Genomic DNA, 26359 nt, shown 5'->3' with positions numbered 1-26359 from the left:
CTGTCTCCTCTCTCTTCCTGTGGGGAGGTGTTACTGTCTCCTCTCTCTTCCTGTGGGGAGGTGTTACTGTCTCCTCTCTCTTCCTGTGGGGAGGTGTTACTGTCTCCCTCTCTTCCTGTGGGGAGGTGTTACTGTCTCCTCTCTCTTCCTGTGGGGAGGTGGGAGGTGTTACTGTCTCCTCTCTTCCTGTGGGGAGGTGTTACTGTCTCCTCTCTCTTCCTGTGGGGAGGTGTTACTGTCTCCTCTCTTCCTGTGGGGAGGTGTTACTGTCTCCTCTCTCTTCCTGTGGGGAGGTGTTACTGTCTCCTCTCTTCCTGTGGGGAGGTGTTACTGTCTCCTCTCTTCCTGTGGGGAGGTGTTACTGTCTCCTCTCTCTTCCTGTGGGGAGGTGTTACTGTCTCCTCTCTCTTCCTGTGGGGAGGTGTTACTGTCTCCTCTCTCTTCCTGTGGGGAGGTGTTACTGTCTCCTCTCTCTTCCTGTGGGGAGGTGTTACTGTCTCCTCTCTTCCTGTGGGGAGGTGTTACTGTCTCCTCTCTCTTCCTGTGGGGAGGTGTTACTGTCTCCTCTCTCTTCCTGTGGGGAGGTGTTACTGTCTCCTCTCTTCCTGTGGGGAGGTGTTACTGTCTCCTCTCTCTTCCTGTGGGGAGGTGTTACTGTCTCCTCTCTCTTCCTGTGGGGAGGTGTTACTGTCTCCTCTCTCTTCCTGTGGGGAGGTGTTACTGTCTTACTGTCTCTCTTCCTGTGGGGAGGTGTTACTGTCTCCTCTCTTCCTGTGGGGAGGTGTTACTGTCTCCTCTCTCTTCCTGTGGGGAGGTGTTACTGTCTCCTCTCTCTTCCTGTGGGGAGGTGTTACTGTCTCCTCTCTCTTCCTGTGGGGAGGTGTTACTGTCTCTCTCTTCCTGTGGGGAGGTGTTACTGTCTCCTCTCTCTTCCTGTGGGGAGGTGTTACTGTCTCCTCTCTTCCTGTGGGGAGGTGTTACTGTCTCTCTCTCTTCCTGTGGGGAGGTGTTACTGTCTCCTCTCTCTTCCTGTGGGGAGGTGTTACTGTCTCCTCTCTCTTCCTGTGGGGAGGTGTTACTGTCTCCTCTCTCTTCCTGTGGGGAGGTGTTACTGTCTCCTCTCTCTTCCTGTGGGGAGGTGTTACTGTCTCCTCTCTCTTCCTGTGGGGAGGTGTTACTGTCTCCTCTCTCTTCCTGTGGGGAGGTGTTACTGTCTCCTCTCTCTTCCTGTGGGGAGGTGTTACTGTCTCCTCTCTCTTCCTGTGGGGAGGTGTTACTGTCTCTCTCTCTCTTCCTGTGGGGAGGTGTTACTGTCTCCTCTCTCTTCCTGTGGGGAGGTGTTACTGTCTCGTCTCTCTTCCTGTGGGGAGGTGTTACTGTCTCCTCTCTCTTCCTGTGGGGAGGTGTTACTGTCTCCTCTCTCTGCCTGTGTGGAGGTGTTACTGTCTCCTCTCTTCCTGTGGGGAGGTGTTACTGTCTCCTCTCTCTTCCTGTGGGGAGGTGTTACTGTCTCCTCTCTCTTCCTGTGGGGAGGTGTTACTGTCTCCTCTCTTCCTGAGGGGAGGTGTTACTGTCTCCTCTCTCTTCCTGTGGGGAGGTGTTACTGTCTCCTCTCTTCCTGTGGGGCAGGTGTTACTGTCTCCTCTCTCTTCCTGTGGGGAGTTGTTACTGTCTCCTCTCTCTTCCTGTGGGGAGGTGTTATTGTCTCCTCTCTCTTCCTGTGGGGAGGTGTTACTGTCTTGTCTCCTCTCTCTTCCTGTGGGGAGGTGTTACTGTCTCCTCTCTTCCTGTGGGGAGGTGTTACTGTCTCCTCTCTTTTCCTGTGGGGAGGTGTTACTGTCTCCTCTCTTCCTGTGGGGAGGTGTTACTGTCTCCTCTCTTCCTGTGGGGAGGTGTTACTTTACCACACTGATTGTCCCTCGTCTCTCTACCAGTGGTTGTAGCTCTGGTGTGTGGCGTAGCTTGGCCGACCTGTGTAATGCGTTGGCTCGTGTCGACCACGGGGAAGCGCCGCTGTACAAGGCAGACGGGGACGGAGACGAGGGGGATGAGGAGCTCCGCCTGCTGCTATTGGAGGAAGACAGGCTACTGGCCGGCTTCGTCCCGCTGCTCGCCGCCCCACAGGAACCTTGCTACATAGAACTCACCAGGGATACTGTGAGTTTATACACCATATATACATTACATACATGCTCTCCCTCTCTCTCTCCCTCACTCTTTCCCTTTCTCTCTCTCTCCCTCTCTCTCTTGCTCGCTCTCTCTCTTTCTCTCTCCCTCACTCTCTCTCTTTCTCTCTCCCTCACTCTTTCCCTTTCTCTCCCTCCCCCTCACTCTCTCCCTTTCTCCCCCTCTCTCTTTCTCTCTCTCTCTTTCTCTCCCTTTCTCTTTCTCTCCCTTTCTCTTTCTCCCCCTCACTCTTTCCCTTTCTGTCTCTCTCTCCCTCCCCCTCACTCTCTCCCTTTCTATCTCCCCCCTCTCTCTCTCTCCCTCTCTCTCTCCCTCTCTCTCTTGCTCGCTCTCTTTCTCTTCCCCTCACTCTTTCCCTTTCTGTCTCTCTCCCTCACTCTCTCCCTTTCTCTCTCCCTATGTCTCTCTCTAGGCAATAGCAGCAGACTGTAAAAGGGTAACAGTGTTGAAGTATTTCCTGGAGGCTCTGTGTGGACAGGAACAACCTCTTCTGGCCTTCAAGGGAGGGAAGTATGTCTCCATGGCAACCTCTCCCCAACCCAGCAGCCCTGGCGACGCCCACAGTCGACACGATTCACTGACCGAGAGAGAGGTGTTTGTTTGTTTCTCTCTCTTACTTATCAAATGTGTTCTCCAAGTTTCTCTGTCTCTCAATCCTTGATGATTTGTTTTAAGTCTAGCACTGAGTTAGACACCTGTCTCAACTAGTCACTGTGATGAATGCCTTGGTTAGCTGAATCAGGTGTGTAGGTGTTGTCTGCTAACATGTCCCTCTGTTCCCCTCTCTCCTGTGGTGCTGTATCTTAGAGCGATGACGTCATCGTGGAGGCGGAGTCGTCTGTTTCCGAGGGGGATGAGGGCGGGGGCAGCGAAGATGACATCAGAGAGCTCCGGGCCAGACGCAGCGCCCTCACTAACAGACTGGCTCAGCAGCAACGACGCAGGGACAAGATACAGGTCACACACACACTATATACACACTCACAGACACGCACACTATATACAGACACACACACACACACTATATACATACACACACACACACTATATACACACTCACACAGACACTCACACTATACACACTCACAGACACGCACACTATATACACACTCACAGACACGCACACTATATACACACTCACAGACACGCACACTATATACACACTCACAGACACGCACACTATATACAGACAAACACACACACACTATATACATACATACACACGCACACAGACACACACACACACACACACACACACACACACACACACACACACACACACACACACACACACACACACACACACACACACACACACACACACACACACACACACACACACACACACACACACACACACACACAGACTATATACACACACACAGACTATATACACACACACACAGACTATATACACACAGACACACACACACTCGCACAGCCTCACACTATATACAGTCGTGGCCAAAAGTTGAGAATAACACAAATATTAATTTTCACAAAGTCTGTTGCCTCAGTTTGTATGATAGCAATTTGCATATACTCCAGAATGTTATAAAGAGTAATAAGATGAATTGCAATTAATTGCAAAGTCCCTCTTTGCCACGCAAATGAACTGAATCCCCCAAAAACATTTCCACTGCATTTCAGCCCTGCCACAAAAGGACTAGCTGACATCATGTTAGTGATTCTCTCATTAACACAGGTGTGAGTGTTGACGAGGACATGGCTGGAGATCACTCTGTCATGCTGATTGAGTTCGAAAAACAGACTGGAAGCTTCAAAAGGAGGGTGGTGCTTGGGAATCATTGTTCTTCATCTGTCAACCATGATTACCTGCAAGGAAACACGTGCTGCCATCATTGTTTTGCACAAAAAGGGCTTCACAGGCAAGGATATTGCTGCCAGTAAGATTGCACCTAAATCAACCATTTATAGGATCATCAAGAAGGGCAGCAAAGAAGCCACTTCTCTCCAGGAAAAACATCAGGGACAGACTGATATTCTGCAAAAGCTACAGGGATTGGACTGCTGAGGACTGGGATAAAGCCTGATGAATCCCCTTTCCCATTGTTTGGGGCATCCGGAAAAAAGCTTGTCTGGAGAAGACAAGGTTAGAGCTACCATCAGTCCTGTGTCATGTCAACAGTAAAGCATCCTGAGACCATTCATGTGTGGGGTTGCTTCTCAGCCAAGGGAGTGGGCTCACTCACAATTTTGCCAAAGAACACAGCAATGAATAAAGAATGGTACCAACACATCCTCCGAGAGCAACTTCTCCCAACCATCCAGGAACAGTTTGGTGACGAACAATGCCTTTTCCAGCATGATGGAGCACCTTGCCATAAGGCAAAAGGGATAACTAAGTGGCTCAGGGAGCAAAACATCAATATTTTGGGTCCATGGCAAGGAAACTCCCCAGACCTTAATCCCATTGAGAACTTGAGGTCAATCCTCAAGAGGCGGGTGGACAAACAAAAACCCACAAATTCTGAACAAAATTTCAATTGGTCAGAGTTCTTTTAGAATTTAGTTAGTAGCGACTCCCCTATACTGGCTGAGAGGTTGACTTGAAGTCGGCGGTTTACTAAATTGAGAGATTCAAGTTTGGACTGGATAAGAGATCCCGCTGGTGATTCCCTGCCCCACTGGAATATCGAAGAGTCTGTGCCACACAACTAGGGCGAGGTACTGAGCTCAACCGAGAGTTGCAGTTTCAAAGACTGGCTCTGGGTATAATTTGCATCAGTATACAAGCACCAAAGCCGCGGGCGACAGGGTCAATTCAGATAACCGTAGGTATTAACAGGAGATCAACTTAAGGACTAGAGTGACTCTCAGTCCCGTTGAACTACCGCAGCGTCCGTGCCATGCAACTAGGGCGAGGTACTGAGCTCAACCGAGAGTTGCAGTTTCAAAGACTGGCTCTGGATATAATTTGCATCAGTATACAAGCACCAAGGCCACAGGCGAGAGAACAGCTTGTCAGGACCCGGTTACGAACCCGGGTCTCCGGAGTGAGAAACAGTCACTTAACCAACTGAGCCACGAATAGTCGGCAGAACCCAGAAGATGAGGCAGACACAGCAGTACTTGAGACGGTGTATTTAATGAAGTAAAAAGTGAAGTTCTTCAGGAAAACATGTAACTCCACAACCTCAAAAGGAATTCCATAAGAACAAAGGTAATCCTCCAAGACAAAAAGGTAAATCCACAAGGTGGAAGGTAAAGCACAAAAAGCCTCAAAAGATACTAAAAAAAAAAAACAAACAAGAACAAAAAAACAGAATTCCTCAAGAGAGTCCACCGGGATCAACAAGAGTTCTCAGAGTACTAGGGCTGGGTGCTAACATACAAACACAGAGCACAGAACTGAGGAAAACAAAGGGTTTAAATGCAATCAGGGGAAACGAGGCACAGGTGCAAATAATAATGGGGATCAAGGGAAAACAAAAGGTCAAAAGGCACATATTATTATTATTATTATATTACAATGGGGGCATCTAGTGACCAAAAACCGGAACAACCCTGGCCAAATCCTGACACAGCTGTTCAATAGTTAAACGGTATATCGGAGTGGCCCTTCTCAGATCCAACAAGTTAGAATCTTTAAGTAATTTGAGTCAGGTGGCAATTACCCGAAGTCAACTGGTTGTCTAAATGAATTCAGAATTCAAGAAGTCAGCGCCAAAGTAATGGCAAATGTCTCTTTATATACCTTTTGATTCTCTGCACCCGATCTGCTGCTCCTCCCATTCCCTCAGAGCAGAGAGGGTGATGACATATCTTACAACAGGAAACACTTTTCTTACAGTGCGCATATGGGCCTCTGGTTATGACAGAGCCTATTACTCTAGCAACAATGAGGAAACACTTTTCTTACAGTGCGCACATGGGCCTCTGTTTATGACAGTGCCCTCACTCTATCAGCAATGAGTCTATCAGCTGTTCCCATTCAGAGGTGTCACTTGAGACAGAGGGTGATTCTTCCTGACACCAGTCAGGTTCAATAGTTGGTTGGCTTGAGTCGTTTCTGGTGGCTTTGCCCAATCCGGTATTTCAGTAGGCGAGGTCATCTATGTCTCTACCCTTGGTGGGTGAGACGGGAAGAGGACCAGGAGGTAGATCCATTTGGCGTTTTACTACAGTAGCTGAAAACGTCTGGTTTTTAATGGAATATCTACATAGGCGTACAGAGGCCCATCATCAGAAATCATCACTCCTGTGTTCCAATGACACGTTGGGTTAGCTAATCCAAGTTTATCATTTTAAAAGGCTAATTCATCATTAGAAAACCCTTTTGCAATTATATTACCACAGCTGAAAACTGACCCGATTTTAAGATAAGCAGAGTATATTGTTTATATGACTTTATTCCTGTGCATGTGAAAAAATACTCATTGCACGCTCGGAATATGGGACCAAATACTAAACTTAGACTTTATTCCTGTGCATGTAAACATACTCATTGCACGCTCGGAATATGGGACCAAATACTAAACTTAGACTTTATTCCTGTGCATGTAAACATACTCATTGCACGCTCGGAATCTGGGACCAAATACTAAACTTTTGACTCATTTATTTACAAGAATGTTTAGGTGTGTCAATTTTGACCCCTACCTTTTTTTGAGGAAAAAAATATGACTTAATAAACAACATCTCTTTCTCTGAGCAATTGTATTGGTATAAATGCATATAATTTCCCCATTTGTTTTGTGCATACTATACAGTACTAGTCAAAGGTTTGGGCATACTATACAGTACTAGTCAAAGGTTTGGGCATACTATACAGTACTAGTCAAAGGTTTGGGCATACTATACAGTACTAGTCAAAGGTTTGGGCATACTACACAGTACTAGTCAAAGGTTTGGGCATACTATACAGTACTAGTCAAAGGTTTGGGCATACTATACAGTACTAGTCAAAGGTTTGGGCATACTATACAGTACTAGTCAAAGGTTTGGGCATACTATACAGTACTAGTCAAAGGTTTGGGCATACTATACAGTACTAGTCAAAGGTTTAGGCATACTATACAGTACTAGTCAAAGGTTTGGGCATACTATACAGTACTAGTCAAAGGTTTGGGCATACTATACAGTATTAGTCAAAGGTTTAGGCATACTATACAGTACTAGTCAAAGGTTTGGGCATACTATACAGTACTAGTCAAAGGTTTGGGCATACTATACAGTACTAGTCAAAGGTTTGGGCATACTATACAGTACTAGTCAAAGGTTTGGGCATACTATACAGTACTAGTCAAAGGTTTGGGCATACTATACAGTACTAGTCAAAGGTTTGGGCACGTCTACACATTCAACGTTTTTTTCTTTATTTTGACCATGTTGAAAATAGTATAAAAATAAATAAATAAATAAATAAAAACCCCTGGAGTGAGTAGTTGTCAACATTTACCTGGTTTTGTATAGCTCAGCATTGACTTTCTACTGTCATTATTGATCATCTTTTTTTTAGGGTGTCAATAATTTCAGACGCCACTGTATGTCCTGAATTCTTGAGCGTATTAACCTGTGTGTTAACCTGTGTGTTAACCTGTGTGTTAACCTGTGTGTTAACCTGTGTGTTAACCTGTGTTTATACCATGTGTTTATACCATGTGTTTATACCATGTGTTAACACCATGTGTTTATACCATGTGTTTATACCATGTGTTAACACCATGTAACGTGTGTTAACATGTGTTTATACCATGTGTTTATACCATGTTTATACCATCTGTTTATACCATGTGTTAACACCATGTAACGTGTGTTAACATGTGTTTATATCATGTGTTTATACCATGTGTTTATACCATGTGTTAACACCATGTAACGTGTGTTAACATGTGTTTATACCATGTGTTTATACCATGTGTTAACACCATGTAACGTGTTTATACCATGTGTTTATACCATGTGTTTATACCATGTGTTAACACCATGTAACGTGTGTTAACATGTGTTAACATGTGTTAACATGTGTTAACATGTGTTTATACCATGTGTTTATACCATGTGTTTACACCATGTAACGTGTGTTAACACCATGTGTTTAACCATGTGTTTATGTGTTAAACATGTAACGTGTGTTAACATGTGTTTATACCATGTGTTTATACCATGTGTTTATACCATGTGTTAACACCATGTAACGTGTGTTAAGATGTGTTTATACCATGTGTTTAGATGTGTTTATACCATGTGTTTATACCATGTGTTTATACCGTGTGTTAACACCATGTAACGTGTGTTAACATGTGTTTATACCATGTGTTTATACCATGTGTTTATACCATGTGTTTATACCATGTGTTTATACCATGTGTTAACACCATGTAACGTGTGTTTATACCATGTGTTTATACCATGTGTTTATACTATGTGTTTATACCATGTGTTTCTACCATGTGTTTATACCATGTGTTAACACCATGTAACGTGTGTTAACATGTGTTTATACCATGTGTTAACACCATGTGTTTATACCATGTGTTTATACCATGTGTTAACACCATGTAACGTGTGTTAACATGTGTTAACATGTGTTTATACCATGTGTTTATACCATGTGTTTATACCATGTGTTTATACCATGTGTTAACACCATGTAACGTGTGTTAACATGTGTTTATATCATGTGTTTATACCATTTGTTAACACCATGTAACGTGTGTTAACATGTGTTTATACCATGTGTTAACACCATGTAACGTGTGTTAACATGTGTTTATATCATGTGTTTATATCATGTGTTTATACCATGTGTTAACACCATGTAACGTGTGTTAACATGTGTTTATACCATGTGTTTATACCATGTGTTAACACCATGTAACGTGTGTTAACATGTGTTTATACCATGTGTTTATACCATGTGTTTATACCATGTGTTTATACCATGTGTTAACACCATGTAACGTGTATTAACATGTGTTTATACCATGTGTTTATACCATGTGTTTATACCATGTGTTAACACCATGTAACGTGTGTTAACATGTGTTTATACCATGTGTTTATACCATGTGTTTATACCGTGTGTTAACACCATGTAACGTGTGTTAACATGTGTTTATACCATGTGTTTATACCATGTGTTTATACCGTGTGTTAACACCATGTAACGTGTGTTAACATGTGTTTATACCATGTGTTTATACCATGTGTTTATACCATGTGTTAACACCATGTAACGTGTGTTTATACCATGTGTTTATACCATGTGTTTATACCATGTGTTAACACCATGTAACGTGTGTTAACATGTGTTTATACCATGTGTTAATACCATGTGTTAACACCATGTAACGTGTGTTAACCTGTGTGTTAACCTGTGTTTATACCATGTGTTTCTACCATGTGTTTATACCATGTGTTAACACCATGTAACGTGTGTTAACATGTGTTTCTACCATGTGTTAACACCATGTAACGTGTGTTAACATGTGTTTCTACCATGTGTTTCTACCATGTGTTTCTACCATGTGTTTCTACCATGTGTTAACACCATGTAACGTGTGTTAACATGTGTTTCTACCATGTGTTTATACCATGTAACGTGTGTTAACATGTGTTTATAACATGTGTTTATACCATGTGTTTATACCATGTGTTTATACCATGTGTTAACACCATGTAACGTGTGTTAACCTGCGGTGTGTCTCTCTCTCCGTGCAGGCGGTGTTACAGACGTGTGGTCAGTTGGAGTTGGAGGTACGTCCTCTTTTCCTGGTTCCAGACACCAATGGCTTCATCGACCACCTGACCGGCCTCAAGACGCTGCTGCAGTCTGGGACTTACATACTGGTGGTGCCCCTTATAGGTAACTAGCACACATACTGACTGACTGACTGACTGACTTCATCATCAACCACCTCACTGGCCTCAAGACACCTCTCCCCCTCCTTTTATCTCTCCCTCACTCTCTCCCCTCTCTCTCTATCTCTCTATATCTCTCTCTCTATCTCTATATCTCTCTCTCTCTTAATCTCTCTCTCCCCACTGTCTCTCTCCCTTCTCCAGTGATAACAGAGTTGGATGGTCTGGCGAAGGGTCAGGAGAGCTGCGGAGGCTCTGGCGGTGGTCATGGTGGCGGCGGTTCCCGTGGTAACCCTGGCGCAACTCATGCGCGGGCGGTCCAGGAGAAGGCCAAGGTAGCCGTGGCGTTTCTGGAGCGAGGGTTTGAGGCCAGAGAGCCCTGTCTCAGAGCGCTGACCAGCAGAGGAAGTCAACTGGAGTCTATCGCCTTCCGCAGTGAAGACACCTCCGGACAACAGGTGTGTGTGTGTGTGTGTGTGTGTGTGTGTGTGTGTGTGTGTGTGTGTGTGTGTGTGTGTGTGTGTGTGTGTGTGTGTGTGTGTGTGTGTGTGTGTGTGTGTGTGTGTGTGTGTGTGTGTGTGTGTGTGTGTGTGTGTGTGTGTGTGTGTGTGTGTAAACACCCAGATCCTCTGTTTACAGTGCGATGTTTTACCATCTGTAGTATGTGAATTAGTTTGGAGTAGTCTGACTGCATATCAATGCATTTTCATCCAATTTTGGGCTGTCATTGAAAATCAACTTTAGATTTACCAGTCTCTCCTCCCTCCCTACCTCCTCCCTTCCTTTCTCTCTCTCCAGGGGAACAATGATGATGTCATCTTGTCCTGCTGTCTCCACTACTGCAAAGACAAGGCTAAGGACTTCATGCCTGCAAAGAGAGGTAGACAACCACACACACCACCACCCACACACACACACCACCACCCACACACACATTGTTCCTGATTTGTCTATACTTTTATATTAACCCCCCTCTTTCCCTCTTTCCCTCTATCCTCTCCTTCCTCAACCCCCCCCCACTTCTTCCCCTCTATCCTCTCCTTCCTCAACCCCCCCCCCCCCCACTTCTTCCCCTCCCAACCTCTCCTCCCCTCCACACTCTCTCCCCTACCTATTTGCCCTCTTCCTCCAACCTCTCCCCCCTCCAACCCATCTCCCCCTCCAACCCCCTCCAACCTCTCCGCCCCCTCCAACCCATCTCCCCCTCCAACCTCTCTCTCCCCCTCCCAACCTCTCTCTCCCCCTCCCATCCGCTCCCCCTCCCCCATCTCCAACCGCTCTCTCCCCCCTCCCAACCTCTCTCTCCTCCCCTCCACACTCTCTCCCCTATCTATTTGCCCTCTTCCTCCCTCCAACCTCTCTCTCCCCCTCCCATCCTCTGCTCCGCTCTCCCCCTCCAACCCATCTCCCCCCACCTCCCCCTCCAACCCATCTCCCCCCACCTCCCCCTCCAACCCATCCCAACCCCCCTCCCAACCTCCCCCCTCAACCTCTCCCCCCTCCCAACCTCTCTCTCCCCCTCCCAACCTCTCTCCCCCTCCCAACCTCTCTCTCCCCCTCCCAACCTCTCTCTCCCCCTCCCAACCTCCCTCCCCCTCCCCCCCCTCCCAACCTCTCTCTCCCAACCCTCTCTCCCAACCTCTCCCCCCCCTCCCAACCTCTCCCCCTACCCCTCCCAACCTCTCCCCCCCACCCCCCTCCAACCTCTCTCTCCTCTCTACCAGACGGTCCGGTGCGGTTGCGTCGGGAGGTGGTTCTTCTGACAGATGACCGTAACCTGCGGGTCAAAGCCCTGACCAGGAATGTGCCGGTCAGAGACATCCCCGCATTCCTCACCTGGGCCAAAGTGGGCTGAACTGGGGCACACCTTAGACCACGCCCAGAGCACCCAAACAACCAATCAACTGCTGAGAACTGCTGGCCACCTCCCATACCATCGGAGTGGAGGAGGAGCCTGTAAGCTAATGCAGAAGTGAAGACTGATGGAGAGAAGGAGAAGAAAGCTTTTTTTGTGGAAAAATGAAATATGGAAACGAAAAAGCATTTTTTGTTGTTGTGTGGAATGAGTTGAAATAGGCTGAGATCTTTTTACCCTCTCATTGTGATGAGGTGTGTGTGTTTGCTGCTGAGCTCAGGGAGCGGGAGGGAGGAGAGGAGCAGGGAGAGTTTTAAGAGATGCAGGAAGGCTGGCCCATGAAGAGATGTAGAAGACAGAAGGAGGAGAGGTATTTGTGTTCATTTCTGGTTTCTTCGGTCCAGCCAGGCTACAGACCCTGGAATCGAACCAGGGTCTGTAGTGAAGCCTCTAGCACTGAGATGCAGTGCTATAGACCGCTGCGCCACTCAGGGGAGTGGCAGGGGAGCCAGGTTGTAGTATCGGGGTACCAGCCAGGTTGTAGTATCGGGGTACCAGCCAGGTTGTAGTATCAGGGTACCAGCCAGGTTGTAGTATCAGGGTACCAGCCAGGTTGTAGTATCAGGGTACCAGCCAGGTTGTAGTATCAGGGTACCAGCCAGGTTGTAGTATCAGGGTACCAGCCAGGTTGTAGTATCGGGGTACCAGCCAGGTTGTAGTATCGGGGTACCAGCCAGGTTGTAGTATCAGGGTACCAGCCAGGTTGTAGTATCAGGGTACCAGCCAGGTTGTAGTATCAGGGTACCAGCCAGGTTGTAGTATCAGGGTACCAGCCAGGTTGTAGTATCAGGGTACCAGCCAGGTACCTTCATCTACCCACCCTCCTCCAGGTCCCCGTGACCCCGAACCACATTCTCAGCCTCTGATGACCCGGAAGTGGTCCGTTTCAGTTCCTGTAAAACCATGAAGTGATTTTCATCCCAGTTTCCCAGCAGCTTGTGGGAGTCTTTCCCAAGGCTGAGAGTCTTTCCCAAGGCTGAGAGTCTTTCCCAAGGCTGAGAGTCTTTCCCAAGGCTGAGAGTCTTTCCCAAGGCTGAGAGTCTTTCCCAAGGCTTCTGTAAAGGAACAGCTTTAAAGACAAAAAGACAAAGAAAAAAATACTTGTTATTTTTTAGCATTGTGAGGGAGTGTGTTGTTTCTGAGTTGGTTGGTGTATCCATTGGGAGTGTGATGTTTATGCTCTACAGAAGAGCTTTTCTGTCAGCAGACGTTCCCTTTTAGTTTGTTTTTAATCCTTTCAAAATATTATAATAAGATTGAACGTTAGTTTTAGGTCATTGTATTTTTTGTGTGTTTTGTTTTCCTTTGTTTTTATCACCACCCTCTGGGTAACTCGTTCAGCTTCTATAAATTATTTATCTATGTTCGTTCTAAGTGCAGAACTTTGTGCTGATCTGTTTCTTTATGAGTGGCTAAGACCCGGGCTGCGTCCCAAAATGGTACCCTGTGGGCCCTGGTCAAAAGTTGTGCACTAAGCCTATAAGGAACAGGGTGCCAACAGGGTGCCCTACACTGATCAGACAATTAACAATGTAATTATCTTTTGTAGCACCACAGTGTGCACACGTTAACAAGCGGTTATGATACGTGTGTGTTTACCACAAACGTGCGTGCCTGAGTGCACACTATTCTGCACTGCGTCAAGACAGACGGGGGAGTCTTTTCACAACCATAAAATGTCCCACACAATATAAACAAAGATGACATCAGTGACCGACATACCAGACGTACCATGTTTGATCAGCTATAATGGTTTACTCTGCATGCTGACGTTAAACGTGTTACCAGTCCTAATCTGTCCTCCAGACGTACCATGTTTGATCAGCTATAATGGTTTACTCTGCATGCTGACGTTAAACGTGTTACCAGTCCTAATCTGTCCTCCAGACGTAATATGTTTGATCAGCTATAATGGTTTACTATGCATGCTGACGTTAAACGTGTTACCAGTCCTAATCTGTCCTCCAGACGTAATATGTTTGATCAGCTATAATGGTTTACTATGCATGCTGACGTTAAACGTGTTACCAGTCCTAATCTGTCCTCCAGACGTACCATGTTTGATCAGCATGCTATAATGGTTTACTATGCATGCTGACGTTAAACGTGTTACCAGTCCTAATCTGTCCTCCAGACGGCACGAGGTAGTTGGTTTATTATCCGTCTATGACAGTAACACACACAGTTGAGTAATTTCACAAAACATTAAACATCAGTCTTGTAAGCTCAGGTCTATGAACAACTATAGATAGATTTGGTATAAATGAGTTGATACTCTCAAATCATTTGATCTTGACTTTTGTGTGTTGTGTATTTGCCAAAACCATAGCTAGTTAACTTGTTGATCCAACTTGTTTAGGAATATTTGAGTGCCTCCTCCCAATGATCTCTCCTTTCTCCCAAAGTGTGCACTTGTTCCCTTTTTGTGGGAGGTATTGGTGATCGAGTGCGCACTTCAGGAGGAAGGACAGATTCCCGGGACGCTCCCTCCTCCGCCTGCTCTCACTGTTCTGTCTATATGCTGGAGCCGACCCCAGGCCTGTACTATCCCATCACAAGGCTTTTTCATTCTTTTCCATGAGTTGTTTGATTAAATGATTTGTTTTGATTCAAATCACTTGTCTGTTTGTTTATTTATGTATGTGTGTGTGGTGTACAATGATGGGTTTACATCACGTGTCAAACTCATTCCACAAGAGGGCCGAGTGTCTGTGGGTTTTCACTCCTCCCTTGGACTTGATTGATGAATTAAGGTCACTGATTAGTAAGGAACTCTCCTCACCTGGTTGTCTAGGTCTTAGTAAGGAACTCTCCTCACCTGGTTGTCTTAGTAAGGAACTCTCCTCACCTGGTTGTTTTAGTAAGGAACTCTCCTCACCTGATTGTCTAGGTCTTAGTAAGGAATTCACACATGGTTGTCTAGGTCTTAGTAAGGAACTCCCCTCACCTGATTGTCTAGGTCTTAGTAAGGAATTCACACATGGTTGTCTAGGTCTTAGTAAGGAACTCCCCTCACCTGGTTGACTAGGTCTTAGTAAGGAACTCTCCTCACCTGGTTGTCTAGGTCTTAGTAAGGAACTCTCCTCACCTGGTTGTTTTAGTAAGGAACTCTCCTCACCTGGTTGTCTAGGTCTTAGTAAGGAACTCCCCTCACCTGGTTGTCTAGGTCTTAGTAAGGAACTCTCCTCACCTGGTTGTCTAGGTCTTAGTAAGGAACTCTCCTCACCTGGTTGTCTTAGTAAGGAACTCTCCTCACCTGGTTGTCTAGGTCTTAGTAAGGAACTCCCCTCACCTGGTTGTCTAGGTCTTAGTAAGGAACTCTCCTCACTTGGTTGTCTAGGTCTTAGTAAGGAACTCTCCTCACCTGGTTGTCTAGGTCTTAGTAAGGAACTCTCCTCACCTGGTTGTCTTAGTAAGGAACTCTCCTCACTTGGTTGTCTAGGTCTTAGTAAGGAACTCTCCTCACATGGTTGTCTAGGTCTTAGTAAGGAACTCTCCTCACCTGGTTGTCTTAGTAAGGAACTCTCCTCACCTGGTTGTCTAGGTCTTAGTAAGGAACTCTCCTCACCTGGTTGTCTAGGTCTTAGTAAGGAACTCTCCTCACCTGGTTGTCTAGGTCTTAGTAAGGAATTCACACATGGTTGTCTAGGTCTTAGTAAGGAACTCCCCTCACCTGGTTGACTAGGTCTTAGTAAGGAACTCTCCTCACCTGGTTGTCTAGGTCTTAGTAAGGAACTCCCCTCACCTGGTTGCCTAGGTCTTAGTAAGGAACTCTCCTCACATGGTTGTCTAGGTCTTAGTAAGGAACTCTCCTCGCATGGTTGTCTAGGTCTTAGTAAGGAACTCTCCTCACATGGTTGTCTAGGTCTTAGTAAGGAACTCTCCTCACATGGTTGTCTAGGTCTTAGTAAGGAACTCTCCTCACCTGGTTGTCTAGGTCTTAGTAAGGAACTCTCCTCACCTGGTTGTCTAGGTCTTAGTAAGGAACTCTCCTCACCTGGTTGTCTAGGTCTTAGTAAGGAACTCCCCTCACATGGTTGTCTAGGTCTTAGTAAGGAACTCCCCTCACCTGGTTGTCTAGGTCTTAGAAAGGAACTCTCCTCACTTTGTAGCTTCCGAACAATGACTTTCCTGAGAGTGGAAGACTCACACAGAGTATCCTGTATGTGGAAAAGGCTGTACATCACGGAGTTATCTCAAAGACCACCAGGGAATTCACACCGGAGAGAAACCTTATCTGTGCACTGTTTGCGGCAAAAGCTTCACTTGGAAGCGAGTCACACAGGGGAGAAATCACATCAGTGTAATGTTTTCAGCAAGTGCTTCAGTCAGAGCGGATACCTGTCATGTCATATGATGACTCACACAGGGGAGAAATCCAAGAAACCATTTAAGTGTTCTGTATGTGGACAACGTTGGATATCATTAAGTATTCTAAAACGCCACCAGAGAATTCATAATGCAGTGAAAACATACCAGTGCAACAGTATGCAGCAGAAGCTTCACTCAGAGCACAGTCCTGACACAACATATGAAGACACACACAGGGGAGAAGCGATATAAGTGTTCTATGTGTGAAAAATGCTTTACAACATTAGGTGATCTGACACACCACAAGCAAGTTTAAAATGGAGAGAAAATGTATAGCTGCAATGGTTGTGACAAATGCTTCAATCAAAGTAGTTCCCTTAAATCACCCAAGAAGAATATTCACAAGAGGGAGAACCCATAGGTGTCCAATGTGTCAGTCAGAAGATAGAAAGGCTTATTCTAACTGACAACTGAAAAACACAACATGGATTTTGGCCGCTGGTCAGCCGGGCTACTAGACCACAATTTTAACCAGGTCCAAAATCTGTGCCGTGTGATTTTTGAAGAGTGCAGTCTGTTGATCTGTGAGCAGCAGGAGTCCTTATTGATTGTTGAAATAATGAAATAGGATCATTTGAACTGTCTTCTATCTTCATTTAAAGGAAGCTTTAGTCATTGTTAAAGGACAATGCTCATTGTTCACAAAAACATCTGATTAAAATGGATGTTGAATGATTGTAATTTTGAATAAACTTGATCTTGTTTTTTTATTTTACATGGCTATCTGACTAAGACAGCAGGGATGGTGTTCATAATGCCTCTCATGGTGAATTTCCACCTGATACTTCCCCCTCACCAGTGTGTCCCCAGTGTTTATGTTGATGTTGGCTCTCGTGTTGATTTGTTTCCATCAGTTCTGTGACAGTACAACCTCTGCACCCTCAAGACAATTGCTTTGTGAGAAGGTGTTCATCGTGGAAGGTGTTAATTTATGTTCACAATTAGCCAGTGTTATGTAAATGAAGGCTGACAAAGTATCAGTGGCCTGTCCTTGGCCCCAAGTCACAGCAGGTCAACTGAGGCCATGGCCCAGAAAGATACTGGAGCCGGTCTGTGGAGTGGAAACACAAAAGTCTGAGCCTTTTTGTTGTTGTAAAACACTGTGGGTAAGTCTTAGGTGGATATGCAGCTTCAGAGTGCTGATATAGGATCAGGTTGTCAAATCTGATCTAGTCAAATCTGATCTAGTCAAATCTGATCCTAGATCAGCACTTCTACTTTGTGACTATGATAATAATACAGGTCCAGGAGCGAGGACTCGTTAACACAAAGCAAATTATTATACACTGGGTGGTTCGGGTCGTGAATGCTGATTGGCTGACAGCCGTGGTATATACCACACCCCCGTGCCTTATTGCTTAATTAGGAGAACAGTAGGTCTATGGTTTCTCCACCCTTGTTGATGTATATACTGTAGGTCTATGGTTTCCCCACTCTTGTTGGCGTATATACTGTAGGTCTATGGTTTCTCCACCCTTGTTGGCGTATATACTGTAGGTCTATGGTTTCTCAACTATTGTTGATGTATATACTGTAGGTCTATGGTTTCTCAACTATTGTTGGTGTATATACTGTAGGTCTATGGTTTCTCAACTATTGTTGGCGTATATACTGTAGGTCTATGGTTTCTCCACCCTTGTTGGCGTATATACTGTAGGTCTATGGTTTCTCCACCCTTGTTGGCGTATATACTGTAGGTCTATGGTTTCTCCACCCTTGTTGATGTATATACTGTAGGTCTATGGTTTCTCCACCCTTGTTGGCGTATATACTGTAGGTCTATGGTTTCTCCACCCTTGTTGGCGTATATACTGTAGGTCTATGGTTTCTCCACCCTTGTTGATGTATATACTGTAGGTCTATGGTTTCTCCACCCTTGTTGGCGTATATACTGTAGGTCTATGGTTTCACCGCCGTTGTTGACCTAGCTACAGTAGGTTTATACAGAAGAGATGTACGGTCTCCCAAACCCTCTGTTCAGTGGGGGACTTTCTGTCTGTCATTGGAGCCTTACTTTCTTTATTTGATTAACGCGCAAATCAAATTTTATCGGTCGCATACACATATTTAAAAGATGCTATTGCGGGTGTAGAGAAATGATTGTGTTCCTAGCTCCAACAGTGCAGTAATATCTAACAATTCACAAAAATACACACAAATCTAAAAGAATGGAATTAAGAAATAGATAAATATTAGGACAAGCAAAAGGTCCGGAGTATATATCTACACATATATATATATATATATATATATATATATATATATCTACACATATATATATATATATATATATATATATATATATATATACATATATATATATATATCTACACATATATATATATATATATATATATATATATATACATATATATATATATATATATGTATATATACATATATATATATATATCTACACATATATATATATATATATATATATATACATATATACATATATATATACTACATATATATATATATATATATATATATACATATATATATATACATATATATATATATATATACATATATATATATACATATATATATATATATACATATATATATATATATCTACACATATATATATATATATATATATATACATATATATATATACATATACATATATATATATATATATATATATATATATATATATATATATATATATATATATGTGATGGGATGTATAGACATTATGGACAGTATATGATAGAATATGTAGTATACCTGAAGAATAGATTGATATAATAGTATATGTACAGCAAAAGTTCAATAGGATGACCTTGACTAAAATACTGTTTATACAGTATATACATATGAAGTGGGTAAAACAGTATGTTAACATCATTAAAGTGACCAGTGTTCCATTAAAGTGACCGGTGTTGTCACGCCTTGGTCATTGTATTTTGTGTTTTTGTTATATGTTTGGGTAGGCCAGGGTGTGACATGGGTTTATATGTTGTTTCTCGTATTGGGGTTTGTAGTATTTGGGATCGCGGCTGAGTGTTCCATTAAAGGGGTGTTGTATAGGCTTGGCTGCCTGAGGCGATTCTCAATCAGAGTCAGGTGATTCTCGTTGTCTCTGATTGGGAACCGTATTTAGGTAGCCTGAGTTTTGCTGTGTATTTGGTGGGTGATTGTTCCTGTCTTTGTGTAGTGTTCACCAGATAGGCTGTATAGGTTTCTCGTTCCGTTTGTTGTTTTTGTATCGTTTTCATTCATTAAAGATCATGAGTAACAAACACGCTGCATTTCCGTCCGACTCTCTTCCTTCAACAGACGAACGCCGTTACAGGTGTTCCATTATTAAAGTGACCAGTGTTCCATTATTAAAGTGACCAGTGTTCCATTATTAAAGTGACCAGTGTTCCATTATTAAAGTGACCAGTGTTCCATTATTAAAGTGACCAGTGTTCCATTATTAAAGTGACCAGTGTTTCATCATTAAAGTGACCAGTGTTCCATTATTAAAGTGACCAGTGTTCCATTAAAGTGACCAGTGTTCCATTATTAAAGTGACCAGTGTTCCATTATTAAAGTGACCAGTGTTCCATTATTAAAGTGACCAGTGTTCCATTAAAGTGACCAGTGTTCCATTATTAAAGTGACCAGTGTTCCATTATTAAAGTGACCAGTGTTCCATTATTAAAGTGACCGGTGTTCCATTATTAAAATGACCGGTGTTCCATTAAAGTGACCAGTGTTCCATTATTAAAGTGACCAGTGTTCCATTATTAAAGTGACCAGTGATTCCATGTCTATGTACATAGGGCAGGAGCTTCTAAGTTGCAGGGTTGAGTAACTGGGTGATAGCCGGCTGGTGACAGTGACTAAGTTCAGGGCAGGGTACTGGGTAGAGGTTGGCTAGTGATGGCTATTTAATAGTCTGATGGCCTTGAGATAGATGTTTTTCAGTCTCTCTGTCCCAGCTTCGATGCACCTGTACTGACCTCGCCTTCTGGATGATAGCAGAGTGAACAGGCTGTGGCTCGGCTGGTTGTTGTCCTTGATATTATTTTTGGCCTTCCTGTGACATCGGGTGCTGTATGTGTCTGGGAGGGCAGGCAGTGTGCCCCCGGTGATGGGTTAGGAAGACAGCACCATCCTCTAGAGAGTTCTGGATTACGGGCGGTGCAGTTGCCGTACCAGGCAATGAAGCTCAACAGGAGGCTCTCAATAGTGCATCTGTATAAGTTTGTGAGGGTTTTAGGGGCCAAGCTGATTTTCTTCAGCCTCCTGAAGTTAAACATTCATGCACCACTGGAAGAAACTCATAACTTGTGTTTTCTAACAGCAGATTTAGCTAATGCAATTGAAAAACACTTGTATTTAACTTGAAGCTACTCAGTGTGGAGGTGGGATGGGCTTTGAGCTGGGATAGGATGAGGGGGAGTGTTTATGTAACGGCTGTTGGTGGAAGAAGGTGAGTACCAAGGTACAGCGTGTTCATTATTTCATAGAACACTGAATGACAAAACAACAACCGAAACAGTTCTGTCTGGTGCAGACACAAAAACAGAAAGCAACTACCCACAAAACCCATGTGGGCAAGAGCTACCTAAGTATGGTTCTCAATCAGAGACAACGACAGACAGCTGTCCCTGATTGAGAACCACACCCGGCCAAAAACAAAGAAATACAAAAACATAGAATGCCCACCTTAGTCACACCCTGGCCTAACCGAAATAGAGAATAAAAAGCCTCTCTATGGCCAGGGCGTGACAGTTTATTTTGTAATTAAGATGTAGATAAGGAATTAAGATCTCAATAAGGAAATACACACCTAGACAAAATGAGAATGACGAAACAGATTTTATCCTACTTTCAGTGTTAGTAGATGCACAACTGGAAATAGTATTTAGGATTGTATTCCTCTCACCTTAGCTTGAATTTCATTGGGTCACCAATGTCACTTACATCACCAACCCGGAAGTTGATTTACCTCAGTATTTTGCACACAATCAGTCGTTTTTCCTGTCCAGTGTTATATTCATGTGATGTATACAGAGATGAGTTGTTCTTTCCTTTGACCTTGGAACATGTTCTGAAACCCAAATGCAATGCAAATTTAACCATATGAACACATTTGAATCATTGTTCATATTATTTGTCATATTTCAATTATAAATACTGATTATTTACACTTTTCTACTCAGGGATGGAATTGAATGATTTTGGGCACTGGCCAGCCAAGCTACTAGACCACAATTTGAACGAGCCCCGGTCCAACATCTGTGCCATGCTATATTTGAAAAGACAAAGATAACATCTCAGTTACATACTTGTCGTCCTCTCTCTTCATCTCCTCAAAACCCATTGGATGAAAAGCCAGAGGTCCCTCCCCTCCGACCTTCTCCTCTAATGGTTTTTGAGAAGGAGAGAACATGAGAAGTATGCAAGTGAGATCTTACCCAGGTTTCTCTAGCAGTCAGGCTAGTTGATATGGAGCGAGATACCTGCCAAAAGGTTGAACGTACATATCGCTAGGTTCGTAAGAAAATCCATATGTTATTTGCAACGCTCATAAGAAAAGCAATTTATGAAACGGAAACGTGGCATTTCATCTGTGAACATACAAACACCGTGTTATGATTGCGGACCAACATTTTAGGCTTGAACAAATCTTGTTGTTGCAATTCTGACGTACAATTATACCTTTCTGTCACGCCCTGGGGCCTGTTGCACAAAAGTAGAATTAAGACATCCGGGATAAATGACTCAGCTGAGCTCAATGAAGCCAAAACATGTGCGTCCAGGCTTAATTGGTTGCACAAAGACCAAGCCAGGATGAGCAGACACGGATTCATTAAACCAGGTGAAACCAATCCTGGATAGGTGCGCGCTCACGGCTCACTCAAATAGACCCCGCCACAGATCACAGATTAACTGATTTACCATGGCAACTAGAGCCGCGTACTTTTCCCCGTCGGAAGCACAAATCCTCATGGAGGCATACGAGGAGGTAAAAGATATAATTAAGAAGAAAGGAAACACCGCCACAGTGATAAAGCAAAGAGAAAAAGCGTGGCAAAGTATTGCAGACCGCCTGAATGCGTAAGTAGTGCACAATTACACACTCACCGCTCCGCTGAAACATCACAATTACAATTCAAATATTTAATTCACATCTCCAAAAACGCAGTTGTACTGTAATTATGAAACGGTTAAATTTTTAATTGAAATGCACTGCAGATATGAGTGAAATTGTGTAAAGTAAGTCCATCACACTGTATAAAGCTATGATAAATTATTATTAAAGCCTTACATTATTATTTAACGTTACTACGCTCAGTACGGTTTAATCTTAGCCGTTGTACTCTGCTTCTTATGTTGTCCACCGTTTTTTTGTGTTTCTCCTGCTTTCATTAATGTAAAGCTGCTTTGACAGAATGAAACAATTGTGAAAAGTGCTATATAAATAAAATTTAATTGAATAAATAGATGAGCTATAATAATAATCACTTTAATTTATATAGCGCCTTTCAAAGGACCCAAGGTCGGTTGCTCACTGCACTGCAAAAATGTCTTTCTTACTTAGTATTTTTGTCTTGTTTTCAGTAAAAAAAAAATATCTAAAAAACATCTTGAATATTTTCTTGAGCAAAATTACCTAGGAAAATAAGCAAAAAAATCTGCCAGTGAAACATTACATTACATTACATTTAAGTCATTTAGCAGACGCTCTTATCCAGAGCGACTTACAAATAAACGAGAACTTTTCTAAAATTAAGTGTTTATGGAAAAAGTAAACTTATTTCAAGAGAATTTTTATTATATTGACAGATTTTTTATTTGCTTGTTTTAAGCACACATTTACTTAAAGTTTATATTTTTTGTCTAAACTATACTTATTTTGCTAGGTCATTTAGCAAATCAAGAAAATACATCTTTATTTAAGTTTTTCTTTTGTTGATATTTTTACTGAAAACAAGACAAAAATACCAAGTAATTTTTTGCAGTGTGACTCCATTAAATGTGTGTGCGTATGTGTAGATTAAACATGAACGGGCCAAAACGGACATGGCAGCAGGTCAAAATCAAATACAAGAACATTCTGCAGAATGGTATGGTCCCTGACTAATATTTAACAAAGCACAAGCATATATTGTACCCAGAAGGTGCCTGCTCACACATTGTCTGTACTGTTTTAGCAGTGAAAAAGAATACCCACAGACAAGGCACGGGTGGTGGGTCACCAAAGGCTGACCTTACCCCAGCAGAGGACATGGCCTTGGAGCTAAATAAAGGCAGGCCCGTCTTAGAGGGGATCCCTGGGGGGAAAGAGACGAGCATAGGTTCCTCCCAAGATGCCACCCGCTTCATTCAAGGTATGTCCTTCCATCTCTACATGGGATACAACCACATTCATATTGAATCAATTTGGACTGTCTGACTTTGGTTTACCTATTGCCTTGCAGTGTCTGGCAGCACTGTGTTCCTGTTAGAGCCACCAGCACAAGCACCAGACGATGCTGATCCAGTGAGTACTCCATCAAAGGCATACTGTAGGCCTGGCATGTCTTGTCTACTAGCTTCAATATGAATCCGATTAAATGTGATAGGGTGAAGGCCCCAGTGCAGCAGCAACAGCACATGATGGAGACGATGATGATGAGGAGGAGACCATCTCTCTGGATTCCAGAAGGCATGAGGTATCATGGTAAGACTGTGAAAGTACTATTTACTCTACAATGGTGAGGAGTCCTCATCAAAATCAAAAAATCTAATTTCTTTTACAGGACCCAGATGCTATACAGTGGGAAAACCAGCCTGGCAACATAGTGCGTATTAATAAAAGGACACCACATCCTGCCAAATTCCAGCTGCGCTAATTGTATTGTGTTCACAGAGCTCACAAGCTATCAGAAAGTTGTATGGCAACCACCTCCGGCGCCAAATAGAACTGGCAGACATAGACATTCAGTACAAGAAGAAAAAGATGGAAAATCTTGCACTGGAGTCCGAAATAAAAAAGAGGACAATTAGGAAACTGGACCTTGAAATAAAAAAACTTGAGAGGGAGGTGAGATATGCCTTCAATGTACACTGTATGCTAACTGTAACACAAATGTATTAATCATTATTTGTATTTCCTCCCCCAGCTCCAAGAAGATGACACAGCTCAAAATAAAAATGAGGTATATTCTCGTAAAGTCAAGTGAGCCATGACATATGAGCTCTTATTGTGAGCACACAGGACGGTGGCATCTTTCTAAGGTTTTTTTTATTTCCCCAGCAATCAGTACAACCAAGTCATCGTTATAAGGCATCGCCTCTTTTGCCCACCCCCAGCACCAGGTGTGGCCACTAGCCTATATGAAGGCCCAAAATTGTGTGTTCCTTTCTGCTCTGACAATGGCATGCCCATTCGTGCGAGATGTGGTGGATGAAGAAGCACTTGTGCTGAGGAGAGCGTTCAGGCGAGAAAGGGTCTTCAGGGACCGGTTGGACCCACTGGCCTTCCCTGACGACCATCTATATGAAAGATACAGGTTTTCTGCAGATGGCATCAGGTATCTATGCAGACTACTGGGTCCCAGGATTAAGCACCGCACTGCACGGAGCCATGCACTGAGTGTGGAGCAAATGGTTTGTGTGGCCTTGTGCTTTTTTGCTAGTGGAGCCTTCCTGTACTCAGTGGGGGATGCAGAACAGCTGAACAAGGCCACAATTTGCCGCACAATAAGGAGTGTGTGTCTGGCTATCAAAGCATTAGCAGATGTCTTCATCTCCTTCCCTGGCCACAGAAGACTCTGTGACATCAAAGAGGAGTTCTATAGGATTGCAGGTAAGAGGATCTACAAATTACAGGACAACTGTTAACACATAGTAGGATACTCATTACTTTGTGTGACAGGTTTCCCCAATGTCATTGGTGCAGTGGACTGCACACACATAAGGATAAAAGCCCCTCAGGTGCCCATGAGGCCGATTTTGTGAATAGGAAATCCTTTCACAGCATTAATGTTCAGGTGAACATAACTTTTGATATTGTCCATTGACGAACACTCTGCATTGCCAGTGATGTGCATTGATTGGTGTAATATTCCTCATCTTATGATTTCAAATGGTCTGCAATGCTGACTGTGTGATCAGCAATGTTGTGGCAAAATGGCCTGGCTCAGTCCATGACTCCAGAATCTTTCGGGCCTCTGAAATCTATCAGTGCCTATCACAAGGTAAGCCACACAACCCCTATTTATAACCATCATGGCTGTGTCAAGAATATCACTGTGTTTATGAGGTAGTAATGATGAGATTTTGTGTTGACAGGTCAATTCTCTGGTGTGTTGCTGGGAGACAGGGGGTATGGCTGCCAGCCTTTTCTCCTGACACCTTTCACAGACCCCCAGGAAGCACAGCAGGCCTACAACCATGCCCATGCCAGGACCAGGGCCAGAGTTGAAATGACCTTTGGCCTCCTGAAGGCACGCTTTCACTGCCTTCACAAATTAAGGGTCAGCCCTGTTAGGGCATGTGATATTACTGTGGCTTGTGCTGTCCTCCACAATGTGGCCTGCCTGAGGAAGGAGAGGGCCCCCAGAGTGCCACCAGCCATGGACTGGGACAATCCGGCAATCTTACATTTACATTTACATTTAAGTCATTTAGCAGACGCTCTTATCCAGAGCGACTTACAAATTGTACAAATCTTCCCTGATGACGACAGTGGTCGGCTGCTGAGGGACCAATATGTGTTGAATTATTTTAGTTAGTATGTGTGCTTTCAATTTTGGTTAAATATGTCCTGCGGTGGCAGAGGAATTTGTTTTTTTTGGGTTCGTTTTTTTACGAATTTGGCCTCTTATGATGTTTGTGCGGTATACTGTGTGTAATACAAGGCTGCAGGGAGGCTACTGCATCCATTCATTTGTCTGTTCAGTTGATGTGTATGGATTTGTCCTGCATTTATTTTAGTGTGCAGACATGCAGGGTGTGTTATATACAGACCTTTGAATGTGTATGTATCATTTTGTATAATATGCTTGGATTCTGTGCTTTCCATCTTGTAGAGTCACTGTGACTTAAGTTTCGAAAGGAGCTGAT

At 43.6% G+C, this 26359-nt stretch overlaps 2 protein-coding genes across 2 annotated transcripts in view; both read left to right on the top strand.

Annotated features, from left to right (window-relative positions):
* Positions 1–14543, top strand: part of LOC124006769 (telomerase-binding protein EST1A-like) — a 41448-nt gene extending 26905 nt beyond the window's left edge. The window contains exons 12-18 of the mRNA XM_046316906.1: positions 1935–2157; positions 2600–2779; positions 2995–3144; positions 9874–10018; positions 10219–10472; positions 10813–10894; positions 11739–14543. Of these exons, the coding sequence (XP_046172862.1) occupies positions 1935–2157; positions 2600–2779; positions 2995–3144; positions 9874–10018; positions 10219–10472; positions 10813–10894; positions 11739–11869 (1165 nt within the window). The 3' untranslated portion in view covers positions 11870–14543. The remainder of the gene's footprint in view (positions 1–1934; positions 2158–2599; positions 2780–2994; positions 3145–9873; positions 10019–10218; positions 10473–10812; positions 10895–11738) is intronic.
* A 7567-nt stretch (positions 14544–22110) lies between these two features.
* On the top strand, positions 22111–24474 carry LOC124006898. Its single transcript, XM_046317086.1, has 8 exons — positions 22111–22366; positions 23306–23376; positions 23464–23640; positions 23731–23792; positions 23875–23964; positions 24052–24093; positions 24162–24335; positions 24415–24474. The coding sequence occupies exons 1-8, from the start codon at positions 22209–22211 to the stop codon at positions 24472–24474; spliced, it is 834 nt and encodes a 277-aa protein (XP_046173042.1). The 5' UTR covers positions 22111–22208.
* Positions 24475–26359: the final 1885 nt, after the last annotated feature.

Source organism: Oncorhynchus gorbuscha, linkage group LG20, assembly GCF_021184085.1.
Source record: "Oncorhynchus gorbuscha isolate QuinsamMale2020 ecotype Even-year linkage group LG20, OgorEven_v1.0, whole genome shotgun sequence".
In the NCBI taxonomy this organism is placed as follows: Eukaryota; Metazoa; Chordata; class Actinopteri; order Salmoniformes; family Salmonidae; genus Oncorhynchus; species Oncorhynchus gorbuscha.
The sequence above is the reverse complement of the archived record's forward strand: the minus strand, read 5'-3'. Positions and strand labels throughout refer to the sequence as shown.

Excerpts from the sequence above, each read along its gene's own strand:
- LOC124006898 (XM_046317086.1), top strand. The coding sequence starts at position 22,209 with ATGGCAACTAGAGCCGCGTACTTTTCCCCGTCGGAAGCACAAATCCTC. Across the intron at positions 24,094-24,161 it reads AAAACCAGCCTGGCAACATA|AGCTCACAAGCTATCAGAAA; the intron begins GTGCGTATTAAT and ends TTGTGTTCACAG. Across the intron at positions 24,336-24,414 it reads TAAAAAAACTTGAGAGGGAG|CTCCAAGAAGATGACACAGC; the intron begins GTGAGATATGCC and ends TTCCTCCCCCAG.